The sequence below is a fragment of the Protopterus annectens genome, chromosome 12.part0 (genome assembly GCF_019279795.1).
Source record: "Protopterus annectens isolate FY-2018-M chromosome 12.part0, PAN1.0, whole genome shotgun sequence".
NCBI lineage: Eukaryota > Metazoa > Chordata > Ceratodontiformes > Protopteridae > Protopterus > Protopterus annectens.
Genome location: NC_056746.1, coordinates 365,566,066 through 365,588,139, shown reverse-complemented (window position 1 = coordinate 365,588,139; position 22,074 = coordinate 365,566,066). Strand labels below are relative to the sequence as shown.

Sequence of the window (22,074 nt, the reverse complement as noted above, 5' to 3'; positions counted from 1 at the left end):
GAGATAGAACATGTATCAATGTTAATGTATTTGTGTAAGAACCTGTATTAAATAAGCTTTCAGAAAATGATTGCCGAGACTAGACAATATGCTCTTTGGTAACTTTATGAATAATAAGGAAATGCTATTCTCAAAATGGTGAAGTGTATATAAGATAATAGTACAGACAGACATCTTAATACTTCTAAAACAATCTTTATCCTCAAAGAACAAACCGATTCTAAAAATCCTTGGAATTATATATCTATTTCCCTGGATATTAAAACTGTTGCTATAATAATGGCTAACAAAACCCATTATCCCTAGTATTACATCACCTAACCAATCAGGATTTATACAATACAGACAGATCTGCGATAATACGCTTACACTAGATGCAATGATAAACCTTTCCAACCAAAATCAAACACCTTTATTTGACCTTGCAATTCATGCCTCCAAGACTTTTGATAGACTAAAGTTAAACTTTCTTCTCTTGGCCTTGCCTTACTTTGGCATATCTCCTAGTTTCATTCAGTCTATTAATACACTTTACTACAATGCTCATACATCATTATATATCAACAAGATTACCTCTCCCCAGATCCCTGTTAAGAATGGAACAAGATAAGGTTGTCCATTATCTCCTTACCTTTTTAATCTATACATTGAGCCCTTATTTTTACTCATTATGCAGAAAACCTTCCATCAGTGCCAAAATCCTGGGAAATCCTAAACTTAATGAAAATGACATTAATACAGGCAAAATCCCTCCGAAACTCTTATTAATGAAGAAGAAAATTATTTCTAATACATATAAATTTATTATGTCGATCAATTACCAAAAAGAAGTGCTCATCTCCAACTACTGGACTGAACTAGACCCAACGATTACATTCAACCAAACAATTCGATCCATCCAAATAACTACAAGATCAATCCCCTTCAAAAAACCTAATAAAGTTTGACCCCAAAACCTTACCACTGTACCCATACTGTGATTCTCAGAGCGGATCTTTTACCTATTTTCTGGAGCTGTAAATGCTCCTTCAAACTCTGGTGCTCTCTAAAAATCAGATTACAAAAAATGGCCTATGAAAAATCTACCCTTTCATTGAAATTTGCTATGTTGCACATCCCTCCTCCAGGCTTGACAAAATTACAAATACATATACTAGTCACTCTCTTCACCTTAATTAAATTCTATATTACATTGAATTGGAAAGATAGATCCCAACTATCTTAGGAAAGGGTTTAAACTAATTGCAATCAAGTACATAACAGCCCATAAATACTTAATGCATACTCAAAAACTACATCCGTCCTTTCTAGAACACTGGAGTCTATTATTTAATTGCTTTTTAAACTAAAGACAGTACTTATTTTATATCCTTCAGGGTTGGGGTCCTGCTTCACCTTTAGTAACTTAATTGCTTCTTTATTTTCCTCTCATCTATGAAGGCCTCTATATCTTATAAATGACGTCTGAATGACTAACCCAAATATGCTCAAATGTTTATTTTTACATGAGTAGGCAAATTACACTTTTGTATATAGTTTGTGAATTGTACATTGTATACTGTTATGTACTGGGAATTGCTGGTTAATGTTGCATTTGTCATTGATGACATGTCTTTATTGTGTTACTTATGCTGTACTCATAAAATACAATAAAGATTTTTGAAAAAAAATGAATGGTGAAGTGTAACCATATGACTGAATAATTATGATACTTATTCATGTTGAAATACTATACAATATGGTAAAGGGTTAATATGGCAACAAAGTGAAATCATAAAGTACTAATGATATAAATTCTTGTGGTCATGTAAGTAATGACTGTGAACTGAGACTGTAGTGCCCGATTAAGCATCAGTCAGTTGAAAATGTTAACATTAGGCTTGAATTCAAATGTGATGAGGTAGCAACTATACACTTTTTATTAATCACCATTATTAAATTATCACTTAAGTCATAGGTACACATATATTAATAGAAAGCAAAAGAAACCATATTAACATTTTTTTCTATTTACATACTTTTTTCTTTATAATACCTGCCTTTCAATCCAACATTACATAAGTCATTCAATTCTTGCCTTCTCTTAAACCTTGCCCCCCCATCTGAACATTATTCTGCATGCATTGTTCCCACAAATTTTATTTATTTCTATGTAATTTGTTCCTTCATTTTCTAAAGATTTCTTTTCCAGTTCTTTTATTTTTTTACAGTATTCAATACTTTAAATACAGTTGGTTTAGGTTTTGATTTCCATTTTCTAGTAAATGTTTTTTTTTGTCAGACAGCAGAATTAAACTTAATAAAGCCTTGCTAAGTAATTCAGATCACGTTCCATGGCTCAAAATAATAGCTTCCTTAGATACAGCCATTTTCACCCCTGATATTTCTAATACAACACTTTGTAGGGGAATTTTTTTTTTAATTTGCCAACTCATTACACTCTCAAAAAACATGTTCCCGCTTACTTCTTTCTTCCCCATCACACCTCTAACATTTCCTATCTACCTGAGGAAAAATTCTTTGAAGGCTGCTTAGGGTACAAAAATACCTATGCAAACACTTCCAAGCAAAAATTCTAAACATTCTGGATGTTGTTGCATACTTGGGAGCCATACCTATGTCCTCCATTTGTTCCCTTGTAAAATGCTTTCCCAGACTCTCTTCCCAATCTTTTCTGTCCTCCTCTGATTGATTCTTGGCTATCATGCAATATTTTATATGGTCCACAAATTATCCCCTTTTTAACAGCAGTTTCAGTTCTAGAATTGACTAAAATTATACCAGAATCCCTTTGTCTTTGTCTATACTCTGATATCAATCTGTGATAAGGAATATAGTCTCTAACCTATAGTCCAAGCTTCTTGGCCTCATCCCACTCTATTACCTTGCTGTCTCTAGTTATTTGCTCCCAATACATTGGTTCCTTTATCAGTATTCTTCAGTAAATTGCAGCCCACACTTGGCTATTTTCTATACCCTTACTTGCAGTCGTCCCTACTGGAAAAATCTCCTTTCTCCATTCATGTGTTGGTTTAGTTCTTATAATATTTTCTGCAGCTTTATGAATATAATATTCTGTAAGATGGTTATTATTCTCCTTAAGGATCTGTATCCAAAATCTACTCTTTCCTTACTTTTTGAACTTCCCCCGGTTTCATTCATCCCTATTGGCAAAATCTCCTTTTTCCATTCTTGTGTTGGTTTAGTTCTTAGAATACTTTCCGCTACTCTGTATGTTAGTTATCATTCTCCTTAAAGATTTGCATCCAAAATCCCACTCTCTATTTATTGGACTCCCCCCTGCTTCATCATCCCTTGTCACTTTGAATTGTAACTTCTGTTTGTTTTCTATATATGAGCTTTTACTGTGTAGCTCTTAAATATCCATTCAAATCAGGTAATCTTAAACCACTGTGTTCTACTGCGAGGATCAAATTATTTTACTTAACTCTTGCCTTCTTTCCCTTCAAGATAAATGCCTTCAAATCTGTATTAATTATTGCCTACTTTTCATGTGGTTAGTAAAATTATGCCTGACTTAAATAACTTAAAAGATTTTCACTGTTGTTATCTTATTGTCCATATCCACAAACAAGAGCCTCCAGTTTCTTAGTTTTTGTATTAGCTTCTTATTGTATTCCTGCATGTCCATAACTGCCACAACAGAAGCATTTTTAATCCATACTCCTAAATACTTTATCTTGTCTCCATAAATACAGGTATTGCTGAACCAAGTCATGAGACAGTACATAATTTACAGCTATAGCTTTTGTTTTATCTTCATTAATTTTACATCCTGAAATGACTTGAAACTGCCTCAAAATGTTCCACAATGCTAACATGTCCTTTTGTGGATTTATCAAGTATAAAATACTATCATCTGTAAATAAAGCCACCTTTTCTTGAGTACCATACCAATTATATCCTTGAATTTCTGAGTCCCTTATTTTATTTGCCATTGGCTCTAAATACAAAGCAAATATCAAAGGGGAAATAGGACACTCCTGCCTGGTTCCTCTGTTCAAACACAATTTGTCAAAGAAGAACCCTACCACTTTAATTTTTGCCTCTGATCCTATACATGGCCTCTGAATTAACCTTGTTATTGTATCAGGGAAAGCAAATGCTTCCAGTGCCCTATTCATAAAATACCAGCTTACTCTGAATGCTTTCTTTGCATCAAGACCCACCAACAGTAGAGGCACTTGCTTACGTTCTGCTTTTCTGTGGATCATCATTGTTCTGTTATTATTGTCAAATGTTTGCATCTCATCCACAAAACCACACTGTTCCATATCTATCAGTTTTGACAAATTTGCCATTCTTTAATCTAGTATAGACATAATACTTTAAATTAAAATGCATCTATATGAGGTTGGGTTTGATGGATCTTTAACCTCTTTGGGCAATACAGCTACCAAAGCTTTCTTCCAAGACGATAATGCTTCCCCTTCCTTGTAAAATACGTTTTAACAAAAATCTTCCAGATCTTTATCAATTTCTTCCCTCCTAACTTTGGTTATTGGGTGTTAATAAGATGCCCTTTATACTGAGTAATAGAGTATTATAGCATTATGGTTAAATCTAGATTAAGGAAATGTATGGGGTTTGTACACCAGTTTAAGTAGCATGGAGTATATAAGATTTAAATAAAGATAGGAGATGTAGAAAAAAATGGAGAGATCTGGGAAGGTGAAGTGGATTTTTTTCTTAACTTTCTCAGACATTTATTAAAAGTAAAGGAGCTGAACATAAAGCTTCATAAGAGCAAGACTACCTTTTCTCTTCTATCCTGCAAAATTCTACAGAAAACAGGCCAGTTTAGTACCCCAGCTGTTCTAACTAGCACTGGTGGGGGTGGGGGGGGTAGTTCTCTGTGTGTGTGAGTTTGCTCCAGTCCGGAGTGCCAACATATACACCAGGTGGGATCTGAAAATCATAGAAAAAAGACATGCTCTAGAGTTGCTTGGGTTTTATTAAGCAGTCACAGGCAAGTCTGTCAGAAATGTTACTCATGTAGTTTGAATTCCTTCTAGTCAAATGGTCAGTACAGACCATTGTTCTAGGAATTTAGTTTTACTCCAAATGTATATCTGCTTTCCAAAAAATTAGGGGTTCTGTCTGATTCTTTGTTTAAGTGACTTCCATTGTCATGTACATTACGACAAAGTTTTGCAGGACTGCCCTTCATACCTTGTTGTCGTCACTCCTGGAGGGTTTCTGAAGAGTGGTGGTATACATGATGGAAGCCTACTGTTTCTCCAGCACTGCCATTTTCTCATGTCCTCCTACAGGAATGACCAGTTGTTGATGGCCCACATCCATGAATCCCTAGTGTTGGCACTAACCTGACTTTGCCCTGGCTGAAGTTCCAGAGTCATCACATGTTATGGCAATTCCCCAGTGCTTCTTATGCATAGCATTTCCTTTATAATAATGATTCTAGACTTGGTCTAGAGCCATGCCTTTTCAACAGGGCAAGGAAACTAGGGTACTGGATAATATCATACAAAGACAGGTCTAAACCAACCTTATATCTTCTTCAGATAATGAAAGTGAGACAGTTTACATTTCCTCTAGTATTCCTCTTACTGCAAGCCTTTCAGTAGATGGTATACTGCCAGTTGTTAAACAGCTCTCATTCTTTCATGGACCTTATCTTTGTTTTAGACCCCTGATGCCATTCGTTATGATGATGGAGTTTGGCCATCTGATGAAGTTCCTCTTATTTGAAGCATATGTGGAATGCTGAGAGTCTAGTTTAGGACTAACGTGGTTCAAGGTCAGTGCAGGCTACTGTTAGTATGTCTTCACATCAAAGTTCTGACCTTCCAAGCTCTAGAAGTACTCCAGACGTCTGATCCACTACTTATGATATCAGATAATTAGGAACTAGTATGCTGTCTAAAAAAGTGAAGACATTCCATGCTTGAGAATGGGCCAGCAGCCAAATTATATTTCTCGTGGTGGCCTATATCCTAGGACAATCAAAAGCCTTGGTGGATTACCTTAAGTTGTTGCTTTAGCCTCTTCTCAAGTTTCAGCTTCGCCAATATTGGGTTTAAACAGTCTTGGGAAAGTCTAGAAATGAATCTTTTCATTGTTCACTGCTCATGTGAATGCATTTTGTTCCACGCATGAATAAGGTCCAGAGGTTAATATATTTTCTATTTGTACTACACAGTTCTCCCTAATAAAGTTGAAGAATGAAAGTGGTAATTTTGAAATCCTGAACCTTTTATCTTGAAACTGAAAATCTTGAATGGCAAATTCCTGAACAGTATAAATACTTAATTGAACATTTTATTGTTGTATGGCAGCATTTATACTGTTATTTTTGAATGTTCACCTACTGACATGCATGTACTTAGGGCAGGATATTGAGAATGGACATACTGTGTCCAAGCATGTTAATGTAATGCACTTGCCCCCCTGAAGGACCGATGGCAGTGGCTGTTCCTAGGTCTGCACTGTGAAGAAGGTTTGATGTTTAGTATATTTGTTGCTGTTCTAGGATGCAGTGCATCACTTTCTTGGTTTCCTTATGCCTGTTATGTGCAGGTCAGTAGAAGTGTGCTTGAGAATGCCAGTATAAACCATGTGGCACACCACTGGTATCTTTAGTAGTATGAATTTCCAGAAAAAACCTGTGGCAATTATGGCATGATGGCACATCTATCTAGGTCAAAGGTCTGGTGAACGACACTTTTCAGACACAAACCTGGACAGAGGAAAAATATTACAAGGCATTATTACGTTTACCAGAAAAGAAATATCAAAGAATGAAAACAGTTAATTTATAGTGTTATACAAGTGCCTATCATAGAACATTAATAATGAAAAGAACATTTAACAAATTTACTAAATTAGTTAAAAATAACATTTTTCACACTGATTAAATTTCAGAATTGGTAATGAGACTATTCTACAGAAAAGCAAGTACATTATTCCAAATCTGAAAAAGGAAGTGTTAAAAATAAACCAGTGAGGGTGGAGGCTGAGACACTTCATACATATCTGCATAAAGTGTAACAGATTAGTTTACTCATTTGCAAAGTTTGAGTCCCAACTACAGGAAGCTGATGGATTATGGAGCATCATGGTCAAAAGAAGACTGTCTTTTTATAACCACTACATGTGAAGGATTTACACTGACTGGTAACATTTAGTTGCTGTGTATACATTTAATAAAAGTTAGAGTGCCAGTTCAATTCAAATATGTTGAGAAAGCAAGTTCCATGTTGCCATGACAATTTTTGAAAAGGCTGTTTTGACAGTTGCTGAAGTTAATGAAGGCCTAATAACAGTAAGGACCTGATTGTGAGTTCTAAACGAGTAGTGGTGTGTCTTGATGGACAGTTTTTGGGCTAGAGGAGGGCAGTACTCCATGTGGAACAATTTAAATATGAGTGAAGCAAGTAGTAATGCTGTACAGCCTGATGAGGTGGCCACTAGGTTTTGTCCAAAAGCAGAGAGCCATTTGCTTTTAGGTATCAGGCAGATGAGCCAACCAATTTTGTTGGACACTATGATAATTTTCTGCACTGTAGTTAGCATTAAGACTGTGAAAAAAATTCTTAAATCCCTTCTGGAATGCAACATGGCTGCTGAACAAAATGCAAAGTGATCTTTTAAACCACTCTTTTACAACCATAAGAATTTCCTTGAATTACTAGATACCTGCTAGGAAATACTATTTTTTTTCCCTTTTTTCTTTTAATGAAAATTGTTTTAGGTCTTTTTGCTCCCATGCTTGCCAAACATCAAGCCATCCTCTGATTAGGCTCAACCCATATATCCCATCTCCCATAGAAAGGACATTATCCAGTACCATACAGTGACAGAACCTGACTACGAAAATCCATTATACAGCAGCCATGAGGGCTGTTTGTGCCCTTTCTGGCATCTGAGGGTGTATGCTGTGGCCCTCATCCCAAAATTGTCACTGCATGGAGATTTATGACCATCAGCCAAGCCCCTCGTATGTCAACTCCTTTGAATGTGTTATTAAGGGCTGCCATCACAAAACTTTGACAGCCATATCATATGCCTTCCCTGCACTAGCTCTTCTCTATGGTAAAGTCTCTGCTATGACCTGGAACATCAGCAAGCTAATTAGGTACCACTCTCTTTTGTTCATATTTGCCAGTGTATAGAACAATATATAATATACACATTAAATGCCACTCATTCTCAGGGATTCATAAAGAACACTACTGCTTGTGTTAAAAAGGCCATGTTTCCATGATGTGGAAAATTCCAGTTGAAAGACACATAAGCCACAATTAAGAAAGACCCTGCTATCAGCTAATTTGCATGTCTCTGAATCACTGTTAAACACCACAAGTGCAGATCTGTACTTCCTGTGGTAATCAGCAGAGGCACCCCCCCCCATTCATTCTCCCAGGAAGAATGTTCAAATATAACATACAAACAAGCAAAAACACCACATGCCATATACCTGTCCCTGTGTGGTGAGAACATCCCTGATGTCTCTTTTTTCCTGCCCTCAAACATCATGAGTGATTAAAGTAATTTAATAATGTCGGGCATTAAAGTTTTATATTTCTTACTGTTGCTGAAACTGTTGCTCTATTAACTTCTCAACAGACTCAGGGTCAGATATCTTAAAATTCTCCTTGGTGTCATCTAGTGTATCTACTGTCTTTGTGCTGAAGCTTCATCTCCCCCAAACGGATGTATCATCATTCTCAACTGCCTTATAAGAACAAACATCTAATACCCTAACTTATGAGTTAGAGTACAGGGTTAATAGGGGTGTTATTTATACTGAAGGTGCAGGGTTCAAAGTCTTTTTAAACCCCTCCTTGCTACAATATTTTTTATAATATAGGTAATGTTATCCCTGGTGTCTAATGTCTCAACCTTCAACCTCCCTTCCCCCTCGGCTTCAACTTGTCGCCAACCTTAGTCTTATCTATATAATATTCTGATTGTTATTTTACAAATATGTTATACCAATGTCTTTTCCTGTGATATGTATGTTATGCTACTCTATACCACTTGTAAATGTATCCTGTATTCTCTTATCTGTGGAGCTTTTCTCCCCGGGCCTCTACTGAAAATGGACATGTATCCAGCTAGACTAGCCCGGTCAACAAATGTAAAATAAATAAAATAAAATAAAAATGTCTTTCCACTGACTCATATAGTTGTATTTATGTCTGATGTTCCCCTAATCTACAAGTAAGTGCCATTAAAGCATGTAGCCAAAGAGTAATCCCTGATGGCTAGTGTTACCCTGACCCACTGCTGTAGGCTTTGCTTGTTAGTCTCTGGGTGTATGGAAGTATGACACCCAGCCCCCCTCCCAACATGTGTACAAAACCCCGTTCTCACCCAACTGCACTTACAGACACATTTATACATTCACCCTCCCACCCCCCAACCCCAATCACACACACACACATCCTTAACCTACCTCCTCACTAACCCCCCTAGTGCTTCCTCCCAGGCAGACACACACACACACACACACACACACACACACACACACACACACACACACACACACACACACACACACACACACACACACACACACACACACCATAAACACTGCCTGGCCACTAAACTCCCAAGCATCCATCTTCACCATGATGTTTGAACATGGCCTTTTGGCTGTGTTCATTAGTACGAGCGGCTAAGAGTGGCCGTGCTAATCTACGCAGCAGAGAAATTCTGTGAATGGTTTCATTGTGTAAATGCCTTACCAAAGGCAGTTCTGAAGGGTGAGCCACATGACTAATTTGCATATGATTCTACCCTAGACTGTCTCAATAGCATATAGCATGGCCGCAGAGACAGCTCACTATGGTGCTGTACATCTCTGTGCTGCAGCACCCTGGTACAGCTGTCTCTGAATCAGAAAACACTACCACAAGGTGCACACCTTTCTGAATTTGGAACATTTTTTTAGATGGCTAAATGGTGTATACTTTTTGTGCTTGCTAATCTTTTATGTCATGGTTTATTTTATATTTGCTTACAGTTAAGACATTTCAAAAATTACCTCTTGGTGTTTCACTTTTTGCACATTAACAGAAAGGTAGAAGTAGAATGTTTATATAAATGAAACACTGCTCATTTAACAGAGATTTGCACTCTTGAATGCCTCTTTGTTTTTTTAATGTGACTATTGTAAGAACCCCATAAGATACTAAAACCCAAGAACAGTTGCTAAGTATCCACAGTGAATGCATCATTTGTTAAGACAAGCCATCAAAAGGACCCACAATAAAAAAGGATTTTGTTTTGCTTCTAGTATGTCACTGTCCCTCTCTGTCCACAAATTCTAACAAAGCTGGATAAATGCATTATGTCACCATTAAGAATTTCTAAAGACACCCACACATCTCACCCTCATTCCGAAGACCACAGTCATCATAAACATGACATATATTATGAAAAGAAGCATATTTAGTGTGGAAAAAAAGTAAACCGGATTCATCCTCACAAAGTTCAGCACTAAGACATTACAAAGAAAGTTTCCTTTTAAACTGAATCATATCAAAAGACAACATGAATTTCTTTGCTAAAAGTAGTGATTCAAAAAGTAAGTTCACTAAATTGTTCAGTTCTCAGATGACAGAAAAATCCAAAGAAGCAACAGTATCATCCCAAACAGAATATTCAGCAAAACTATCTTCATGCAACTCTAAAGGACTAATTGCAGGCAAAGTTATAATTTGTTGTAGAGAAGGGGGTGCTGAAACAACATGTTTATGAGCCACATCACATTAAGTTATCACCCCCCACACACCACCATTTTATAGCATTTTGGTAGAGCTTTTTCCTCTACATGTAGATTAGCATGTATATTGTACCTAGTCTGCCAATGTATTCGGAGAGCATGTGCATATAAGTTACTCAGCACATGCAAGTTCAGTCCCATTTTGTATAATCAATCAGTGTGAGTGCAAGCCTGAATGGAGATGCACATGTGAGTGTGTTAGAAGTAATGAGTCAGTCAGTCAGTAAGCATATAAAGTTCTAGGTATATGTTCCAGTTACAGCACATGATGTGTTTATGTATAATAAATTACTTGACCCCATCCTGTGGCTCAGCATCTCATTTGAATAAACCAGATATGCGACATGGTGTTAGAATGGGATCCAAAGTTGAAGCAGCTCGCAAACCATGAGGCACGCAGTTAGAAGTGGAGCAATATACAGGAATGAACTTGCAAACAGGTCAGTAGTTATTCGAAGGTACTTAAATTCGTTTCAAATTATTTTCAGTCACCAAACATGTGGCACAGCATTCAAAGTGTTCAAAATAATTACAAAGATATTCAAAATGTCTGAAATAGTGACATAATGATTAAAGTGTTTGAAATAATCTCCGAAGTGTTTAAAATGTTCAAAAAGGCTAAAATGTCTGAATTTGTTTTGCAATAACTACGACTTTTTGAAATGGCCATAGTGTTTGAGGTATTTGCAGTGTTAAAATAGAGCATTTTCGGAGAGATTGTTCTGCATTTCAGCAAAATTATAAGTACCAGGTCTACACATACATTTAAAAGCAATTTGTTGTTATGGCAGAGGGATTTTGCAGACCTAAACTGCTGGTGTTTGATAATAACACTGCTGAGGATTGGCGAGTGTTTGAGCAAGAATATATTTTCATACAGGCTGCATTTTCTGATAAAGATGCACGTACAACAGCATTTACACTTCTCAATTTAGCTGGCTCAAAAACCATTGAGTATGAACGTTCATTTGTGTATGCAGGGGAGGGGGAGAACCAGCATATTGTGATACAGGCTGAAACGCGGGAAGAACATGAGTGCTTAAAACATAAATTTAGAGAAATCTGTAACCCTCAAATGAATATTATAATGGAAAAGCACAGATTTTACTCAAGAAATCAAAAGACTGGTGAAACTATTGCAGCATATATTACTGACTTAAGAAATAAAGCAAAAACGTGCAGATTTGGTAGTCTACGAGATGAGTTGATAAAAGACCATCTTGTATATGGTGTTAATGATGTAGCGAGTGAGATTTTGCTTTGAGATAGTGAATTAACATTAAACAAAGCCAGTGAGATTTGTCAAACGCATGAGATTACAGAAAAGCATATGAATATGCTTATGAATGAGAAAAGCATGTTTGCAATATCTGCTAGTGTGAATGTTGATAATATACAACAGAAAGTTAAGAAGGAAAATAAATATAAACTGAAAGGTGCCACTCCCAACCTCAATGTCAATTGTCACAATTGTGGAGGCAGTCATGAACTTGGAAAAGTGTTTAGCTTTTGGTCAGCAATGTCACAAATGTAAAAAGTGGAATCATTTCAAAAGGCTTTGTGAGTCTAAAATGTCACAGATTTGTGTTAAAAGAGAGTATCCAAAGAAACAAATGGATCAGATAGAGACTGTCGCAAACTCTAAGTCAGGAAGCTTTCTATGTTGATGGTGACTCTGTGATCGATGAAACAGTTAATATAGTAGATTATCAGTTGTCAGTGAAGAGTGAAATATTTCGTACTGTACAAATTAATGGGAAACCTGTAGAGCTTAAAGTAGACACTGGATGTAAGTGCAATATTATATCAGCACAAATGTTTGCTAAAGTAAGAGCTTGTGAGAAACTTGATTCAGAAAAGCATACAAAACTAGTTGCTTATGGTGGTGAAGAGATTCAAACTGATGGTGCAGTAGTTCTTTCATGCCATTCTGCTGGAAACAGCTATGACTTGCAGTTTTATGTAGTCAAAAGACACGTGCAGTCACTATTAGGCCTCAAAGACAGTCTGAGAATGAGACTGATCCCATTTAATAAAGAGGTTCATCATATAAGTATGAACAGCGATAGTTTTACACAGTTTTTTTTTTTTACTGAATATGCTGATATTTTCAAAGATGAGCTTGGTAAACTTCCAGTCACATATTCCATAAAGTTAAACCATGAAGGAATTCCAGTTGTCAGACCAGCATGGAAGACTCCAGTAGTGACACAGAGTAAAGTAAAAGCAGAACTAGACAAAATTATGAATTTAGGTACCCTTCCTCCAGTAGAAGAACCAACTGAATGAATATCCTCCATGGTTGTAGCTCATAAGAAAAGCTCAGATGATATTCGAATATGTATTGATCCAAGTGACTTGAACAAAGCTGTTAAGCATCCTCATCATCCAATGCATACAGTAGAAGAAGTAGCTGCTGTCATGCCAAATTCCACTGTTTTTCAGACTTTGATGCAAAAAGACCCTATTGGCAAATTTTGCTGGCTCGCAAATCTTCATTGTACATTCAGTACACCATTTGGTAGATACAGATTTTTTTAAAATGCCATTTGAAATCAGTTCTGACAGTGAAGTCTTTCAACATGCAATGGAACTAATTGTTTCTGGTTATCCATGTGTTATTATAGTAGATGACATTATTGCTGGAGGCAGTGGTGAAGACAAACATGATAGAAATCTCAGGAAAGTTCTAGACCGTGCATGTAAAGTACATCTCAAACTGAATCCTCAGAAATGTAAATTCAAACTGAAAGAAGTTACTTATGTGGGACATTTGTTTACCAGTTCTAGCTTGCATCCAGATCCGTCTAAGCAAGTAGCAATTCTTGAGTTGCCAGTTCCAGAGAATGCCACATCTTTACAGTGTTTTTCTAGGTATGGCCAACTATTTAGGAAAGTTCATCCCAAACTTGAGTGAGCTTTCTGCATCATTCTGTGAGATGACATGCAAAAATTTAAACTGGTCCTGGTTGGACCACCACCAAAGAGCATTTGATATTCTGAAGTAGAAAATTGCCAGTCCACCCACACTGAAATGTTATGATGTTCACAAACCTGCAACTATTTCTTGTGATGCTTCAAAGTATGGCTTTGGTGCAGCATGCCCTCAAGAAGGCATACCAGTAGCCTATGCGTCAAGAACTTTAACTCAAACAGAGATGCATTATGCAAAAATAGAGAAAGCATTTTTGGCAATAGTGTTCGCATGTTCAAAGTTCAGTGAATATATTTATGGCAGAACTATCCAAATAGAGACTGATCACCAACCACTAGTAACAATTTTGAAAAAGCCAATGCATACCACACCAGCACAATTGCAAAGCATGACGTTAAAATTGCAAAAGTCCAATTTCAATATTGTTTACAAAAAGGGCAAACACTTTGCTGATGCTTTGTCACATGCAACCAGATAAATAAGTGAGGAGCATGAAAATGAAACAGCAGACTTTGAAGTCATGGAAGTCAGAAATGTTTCATCATCACGGCTTGATGAACTAAAAAAAATCACACAACTTCAGACCCTATTCTCCAGAAGCTGAAAAACGTTATCAGTCAACGATGGCCAACATGACAAACCAGTTTACCACTTGCCATTCAGCAGTATTTTCCTTATAGAGGTGAGCTCATGATGGAAGATGAAATCATCATGAAAGGTCCAAAAGTGCTAATTCCTAAAGCACTGCAACAGGAATATATCAACATTTTGCATAGTGGCCACCCAGGTACTGATTCAACCAAAAGAAGGGCAAGAGGGCCTTCTACGTCTAAAGACATAGAGAAGGAAACTCTAGCATGTTCAATTTGCAACAGAACCAAACCGATTAAACAAAAAGAACCACTTCAGCTACACTAAATTCCTGAATTACCATGGTCAACGGTTGCTACAGATATTTTCGAATGAAATGGTCAACATTACTTAATGTTAGTAGACTCTTACTTAAATCGGTTTGAAATTGACCTACTTCCTAACTTGACGTCCACTGCAGTCATTACAAAATTGAAGAGACATTTTTCTGTCCATGCTAGTCTGCACACAGTCATGTCTGACAATGGTGCACAGTTTACAAGTCAGCAGTTTATGAAATTTGCTGAGTTTTGGGAATTTGTAGTCCTGAGTATCCATAATCCAATGGGTTAGCTGAACTTGCAGTTCAGAGTGCAAAACATTTGTTGGAGAAATCCAAGAGAGATGGTACCAATGTTTTCCTTAACTTGCTCAATCTCAGAAACAATCCTCAAGACAACTTGCTTGGTTTGCCTGCTCAAAGATTAATTTCCAGACAGACTATAATAACTCTACCAATCAGTAAACAATTGTTAGTACCAAATGCAAAGAACGACAGAGTGGTCAAGGCTCAACTTTCGAGAAAACATCAGTCACATATGTTGCACTATGATAAGACTAGTAAATCCCTTAGACCATTACTACAAGGAGAAGTTGTGAGAATGCAAACATCTAAAGGATACGACCGAGTGGGAATCAGGAACAAAAATTTGTGAGGAACCAAGATCTTACATCATATAGTCGGAAGGAATGCATTTCAGACGGAATCTAAGATATGTATTACCTGTCTCCGAACCGGTGATGCAGTAGATTATCTGTGCTGACGACTCTAATTTGCAGAGTGACTCTACACCTGTTCAAATTCAGAACAGTGTGCTTCCTTCAAATAATTTTGATGTCATCCCTGATGTTCCAGTTGTGAAAGAATCCCCAGAGACTGTCCCTGTTGCTAAACCCAGTCAATGTTTCTATGTTACCAGATCAGGTAGAATTTCTAGACAGAATCCAAAATACACAGCAACCTGGACTTAAACTCAGTTTTGTTTGTTAAAATGTTGACATACTGTCCAGATCTCAAAATGTCTTTGTTCTTTTATTTACATGTTGAGCAATATTAAAGAGGGAGGATGTAGAGCAGTGTGTATACTGTACCTAGTCAGCTACTGTAGTCAGAGAGCACCTGCATATAAGCTACTGAGCAGGTGCGAGATCAGTGCCATTTTGTATAGTCAGTCAATGTGAGTGCAAGCTTGAATGGAGATGCACATGTGAGTGTGTTAGATGCATTAGAAGTAATAAGTCAGTCAGTAAGCATATGAAGTTCAAAGTATATGGTCCAGTTACAGCTCCTGAAGTGTTTGTGTATAATATACGACGTGAACCCATCCCGTGCTTCAGTGTCTGAATTGACTACATGAGACATGCAACACACAGACATGGAGTTCTGATTTGAAGCTACTTTACCAAAAGTGATGTCAATGTCTGACAAGATGCAACACTGTAAAGCATTCCCCATGATAAGTGCCATTTCTTCTGCAGGATCTTCTACATAAATCAAACAAAGTTTTACCATACAAACCTCCAACAGAAACTTCAGTAATGTGAATACCAGCAAAATTATCAGTTTGCACATACCATTTATTAGATGAATTTTACCAGTCTGAAGCAGATTTAACAGGCTGCAGAACAGCAGCATTCTCCTACACAGCAATAACTTTAAAACAAGAAATACCGCAAAGTAGGGGAAGTTCTCTGGTGCCTCGGCCAAATTTTCCCTTGTCAGTTTGATTACCACCTTGGGCCTCCTCTGAAAAGAAGCCATTGGCCTAGTGGAACTGTCTGGTTAACAAAGTGTAAATAAATAAAATACATAAATATATTTAAAAAACTTCAAGACTGTGTTTGCTTTATTTCCCCAGTTCTGGGACAAGAGGCCTCGCAATATCACAGCATAGCTGGCACAGGATCTGAAGTAACCACAGACATCAACTTACAAGTAAAATGAAACCAAATTTAAGATGACCTCTAGGACAAACCACATGCTAAATCAAGCTTTTATTTCTGAATCAGGCTGCATTAGAAACACTTTGATGCAGAAGGAAATAATGGTTACTGAAAAAATCTGAAGCAACAGAAGACGTGAAATAGAAGACAGTGCGAGTGGCACTGTATTACTTACGGAATCTACAGTTTCATGTTGTGAAAATCCAACTGGAGCAATCCCATAAATGGCTAGTGCTAGAATTGTGATCAGTAGGTGTACAAAGGTTATCCAGTATGTAAAAAACGGCCTAGAAAAGATTAAAAAAAATGGGTAGTGACTCTAATGAGACATCTTCAACAGCATCTCAGAATATTTATGTAATAGATGTTATAACAATTACACTTTCCTTTGCTGGGGCAGTTATAGTGCTAAGTTTATGCATACATCAGATTAGAGGCTTATTTTCCTCTTTAGAGAAAAGAGCCTGTTAATCAGATTGACTCTTCTCATGGTTTGCTGATGTATTCATTGCAGTTTAATTAACTCAAGTAGTCCTACTAATATTCAAGGTGTAAACAGGAATATAAATAAGATGCTCAGGGGAACATACTATAGATTTGAGAGCTGCGCGGATTGAACCTTATAGACTGGAACTGAGATGTCCTATTTCAATTTCAGAGAGGCACCCTTGTTGAGCAGGATTTGTGGACCTGATCACTGTCTTCCAGACTATCCCCTACCCCATTCCACCCTTTGTGAGAAACTAGAAACCTCTGATTTGTATATCAAACTCAATTGCTGTGACCTCCTCCCAAAAGATTAGCACTTTTTCTATGGGATATAATTCTAAACGTGCAATTAAAGAAGCATCACATAAAGTAAAACTATCATGTTCAAAACATTTAAATGGATAGCTTAACCCGGTTATCTTCTTGACTGACTCCCTGTACCCTTTAATTTTGGTGGCAAGTTTAAAGTTGGGACATTTTGTGCCTTGTACTGGACAAAATGTACTCCCTCTTAAAATGTATGTCTTTAACATGGCTTAATTACTGTATGTCAGGCTATGCCATTGCCATTTCCAATAGTTCTATGGGATTCCCTCCATCATGGCAGTATATGAAACAATGAAAACAGATACTTCTGATGTTGCTCAGAAGAGTGGACTTTAGTAAGACAGCAAACAGCACACAAACTGAGCAGCCTTGCACTATCAGCTGATAAAAACAGAACTGGTTTTGATATGTATATAGACAGTAACATACTATACAGAATTCATCCATAATACTGTACAGTTACTATCTTTAATAGCTGTAGCAAACATTTTACTCTCTGACCATATCTTCTTGTTTTAAATTATGTTAACATGCTTACTCATCATTTTTTGGAGGAATATATATACATCTGTTCATATTCTATTTAATACATTTTGGAGGCTTTCTCCCTGGCTTTTCCTAAAAATAGGCAATACTCAGACATCAAATGTAAATAAAATAAAATAAATTATGCCTGGTAGCATGTGAGCAGGTACCATTGGTTTTCCGAAATATCACATAATCCTCATTACCTTCATGGCACATGGAGGTAGGCTTAAACATTACAAGCTGCTCCTTGACTGATCAAATGCTGATCATGCAGACTGTTAGGATGGTGAATATATGTAACACCTGACATCTAGGATACTATACTGCATTTACAGGTGAGGTTTAATGACCAGTCAGGTGTATGTCAGCTGTACCATTCATGCCTTGGTATAGGTCTGCAGTTAATTGAGCTATCCTTAGTTGTACTGGATGTGCTGTAGGTAAATGTTTAGGAACTGGTATTCTACTTTTTAAACTGGAAATTGTTTTAAATTTCAAATACCATTATTATGAAAGTTCCCCAGTGTATATAACTGCAAAAGTGGATATTTTTCAACCACTGTTTTCCCCCTTCCTGAGGTACAGTGACCACTGTGGTAAATTTTATAGAAGGAGGTTTGTGAAGGTGATACCTCCATCGGGACAGTAGCAGGGGGCACAGAGCTGTAGAAATGTTCTGTTATACTAATGACTGAGTGGCTGCTGAGTAAAACTTCCCTTGCTGTGTGTCGGCTACTTCATCATATACGCAACCTTCTCTCTCACTGGACATGTTGACTAGTCCTTACTGCCTCATTTTCACACTACATAATCCTACTTAAACAGTGATTTGCTTGAATTTTTTTCTCTCTGGCTGAGCACTTCTGTGGGCAGTTAGCTTTTTCCTTCCACTTCAATTGTATAAGAAAAGTAAGATATTTACATCTTAATGAATCCCATTTGTTGCTTCTGAGCACTTGAGTCTCAATATTACACTGATAAATACAAGTATTTTAGTAAATGACATATGGTTACATATGGTGCTCTTTTGCTCCTGCTACTGCAGACATAAACATCAAGTTTCAGAAAATACGGACAAGCACTTTAATATTAGTAGTGAACTGCTAACATTATATTGCAGAAATCCAAACATAAATTGAAACTGTGGGCACACAAATATTTAATGGCAGCCCATTCATTTGTGTGTGATGTATTCTTATTAGAAAAAGTTTACTATTAATCTCATAAGTATGTAATTTAAAGAACACAAAATAAATATCTATAAGCAACAGGGGCCATTTATAGCTGGTGCACATTCATATTTTTTGGCTGATGCTACAAAAAACATCTTATTACTTGTATGTCCATACACACCACATCAATAGTGTGAGAATACTGCAAAAAAAACAAAACAAAAAAAAAAAAACAGCTACAGTGTTAACATGTACTAAAAACAACCATATTTAGTAATTAATCTGGATAGGTTTTTCAGTTCTTTGCTCTTACCTATGGTCGTCCATGTCTTCAATTTGTCGTTTGACGTAGCTGTCTATCCTTTTGCGATATGTCCGATTTGTTAACTTTCCCACCATACCTAACCCATACGGCCTCTTCTCCTTGGCAAACAGTTTCTTGACAGGTACAGCAATGCGCTGCCCTCTCCTCTGTCCACTTACACTCACTACTTCCTGACGTAAACGCACTTTAGGTTGGACAGGGGGCCCTTCTTTTGTTTTACGCCAACCTCTCTCCAGTGGACTAACAGAAAAACAGTGAGATACAATTAATTGATTACAAAAGTCAGGTCTCATTCACAGCTATGAATTTCCCACTGAACACTAATGCAGAAATATACAGTTGTACTTTGCTTTCAGATTAACAGTATTAATATACTTTGTACCAAGTAACAGATGCTGTAACAACAATCCTATGGAAGGCCTGCTGCCAAAGCATGAGGACAGTAAACATCAGAGAGAACTGTTGGGTTGTAGTAATTTATTTACTTGTAGTTTCCATTCTTTTTACCATATGCCTTCTTGTAATACCAATCTGTGATCAAAAGTGTAACCAGTAATTCTTACCAGTAAGAGAATTAAAAAAATGTCAAAATAACACAAATAAGTTTGACTAGAGTGAGAAAATCAGTGTTTATGTGCAGGCAGAGATGTTAACATAAGAATACTGTGCAACCATAGAAAAACCATGCCTCGCTTAAAGAAACAGTGATGGTGTTCACTTATGGCTCTGTGACGTATCATAGATATCACCATACACAGCAGTGCTGGCTGACTGTGAGTTATCTGGTCTGAATGGCAGCAGAAACATGTCACACAGCACAGTGGAAGTGATGGCAGATGTAGGAATTATGTCATATAGTATTGCTTCCTACAGAAAGGTACAACAGTTAAATAAGTCATTAAAAGGGTTCCTATTATATAATCGAAGACTCAATTCTTTGAATGTGTCTTGATCGAACTTGAAAGCACAAAATAGCGAAATGTCATATAAGCGATTGGAAAGAAATCGCTTGGCCGCCTCCATTACTTTGTCGTTTTCCTCACTGTAGTGTGATCTCAGAGTTGGTATATTTGAGTAGGATGGGTGTGCCCCCCACTTTATGTAATGTTTTGAAGTTGTTATTTTTTTTGTTGAATAGCGATTTATTTCCCTGGGAAAAAAAATCGCTGTTCCAAGTGTTCGGGATTGTAAGCTTTCGCTTACATGGGGTCAATAAATCAGCATTCGCTGTTTTAAGCATTCGCTGTTTTAATATAGACCCCATTAAAATACTAGTGTCAGAAATGTCACTGGTCGTTTTATTTACTGAGTTTGCTATACAAGTAACAATGCTGGTCCAAGCATCCTCTTCAGTCATGACCCAAGCCAAGTTAGGAAGTACAAAACATCAATGCAATATACAACTAGCAATACAAAGTATGTAACAATACATAAGTAAAACAAAGCAATTAAAGCAAAGTTTAACAAATAAAACAAAAGTATGCTAATTGTTGTAGATTTAGCATGCAAGAAATTAAAAGTATGTTCATGTGAAAAACAGACACTAAAAGAATGGTAAATGTAAGTACTTTTGTTTGAGAGGGTAGATTGCTGCTTTTTCTTATAACTAGAGATTTATGCATGGGTAGGTGCAGGTAGCTGTAGAGACAAGTTATTGGACATCACCTGAATAAACACTAACTTCAAAATGTAATTGCATGCAACAAATTCATAATTCAATGAATTACTTGGCACAGCCAACTTGCTATGCATCAATATACCAGGGCTAGGAAGTTTAGGAGGTATCAAGATTTCACCCCAAACAGATAGGGTACAGAGGGTTGGTCCTCTGCAAAATAAAAAATGTGTTTTTAATGTGAGCTGCGGCGGTGGTGCAGGTAGCTGTAGAGGCAAGTTATTGGACATCACCTGAATAAACACTAACTTCAAAATGTAATTGCATGCAACAAATTCATAATTCAATGAATTACTTGGCACAGCCAACTTGCTATGCATCAATATACCAGGGCTAGGAAGTTTAGGAGGTATCAAGATTTCACCCCAAACAGATAGGGTACAGAGGGTTGGTCCTCTGCAAAATAAAAAATGTGTTTTTAATGTGAGCTGCGGCGGTGGTGCTGCGGTAGCGTTGTCGCCTCACAGTAAGATGTTGTCCTGTTTGATTCTCAGCTAAAGCGTCTTCTGTGTGGAGACATGCGTGAATGGCCGTACCTTCGTTGAAGGTTGTGCGTCAGGCCTGGCAAGTCGGTACGTAAAAATCTACTGCCAATCATTAGCAGACTGGAGTTCCGCTGTGGCGACCCCTAACCGGGAAAAGCCGAAAGATACAACAACAACAACTTATAATCTAATAACCTTGAGTAAATGATTTCTAAACATTTGTGTACTTGAGCAATCACTTGCGAGTAGTTGCTGTCATGTATATAATCGATGACTCAATTCTTTGAATGCGTCTTGATCGAACATGAAAGCACAAAATAGTGAAATGGCATATAAGCGATTTCTTTCCCTGGGAAAGAAATAATTTTGCCGCCTCCATTACTTTGTTGTTTTCCTCACTGTAGTGTGATGTCAGAGTTGGTATATTTAAGTAGGGTGTTTCTTTTCAACAATGAATTAAGATAAAGTAAGAACCTTGCATAACGAATATACTTTTTATTTGTGAAAAAGA

At 37.0% G+C, this 22,074-nt stretch overlaps 1 protein-coding gene across 7 annotated transcripts in view; it reads right to left on the bottom strand.

Annotated features, from left to right (window-relative positions):
* RHBDF1 (rhomboid 5 homolog 1) overlaps positions 1-22,074 on the bottom strand; it is a 1,247,410-nt gene that overhangs the window by 192,122 nt on the left and 1,033,214 nt on the right. For all 7 annotated transcript variants that reach the window (XM_044089448.1, XM_044089447.1, XM_044089451.1 and 4 more), the window contains 2 exons: positions 19,392-19,643; positions 16,738-16,849 (listed from right to left, as the gene is read on the bottom strand). In XM_044089448.1, the coding sequence (XP_043945383.1) occupies positions 16,738-16,849; positions 19,392-19,643 (364 nt within the window). The remainder of the gene's footprint in view (positions 1-16,737; positions 16,850-19,391; positions 19,644-22,074) is intronic.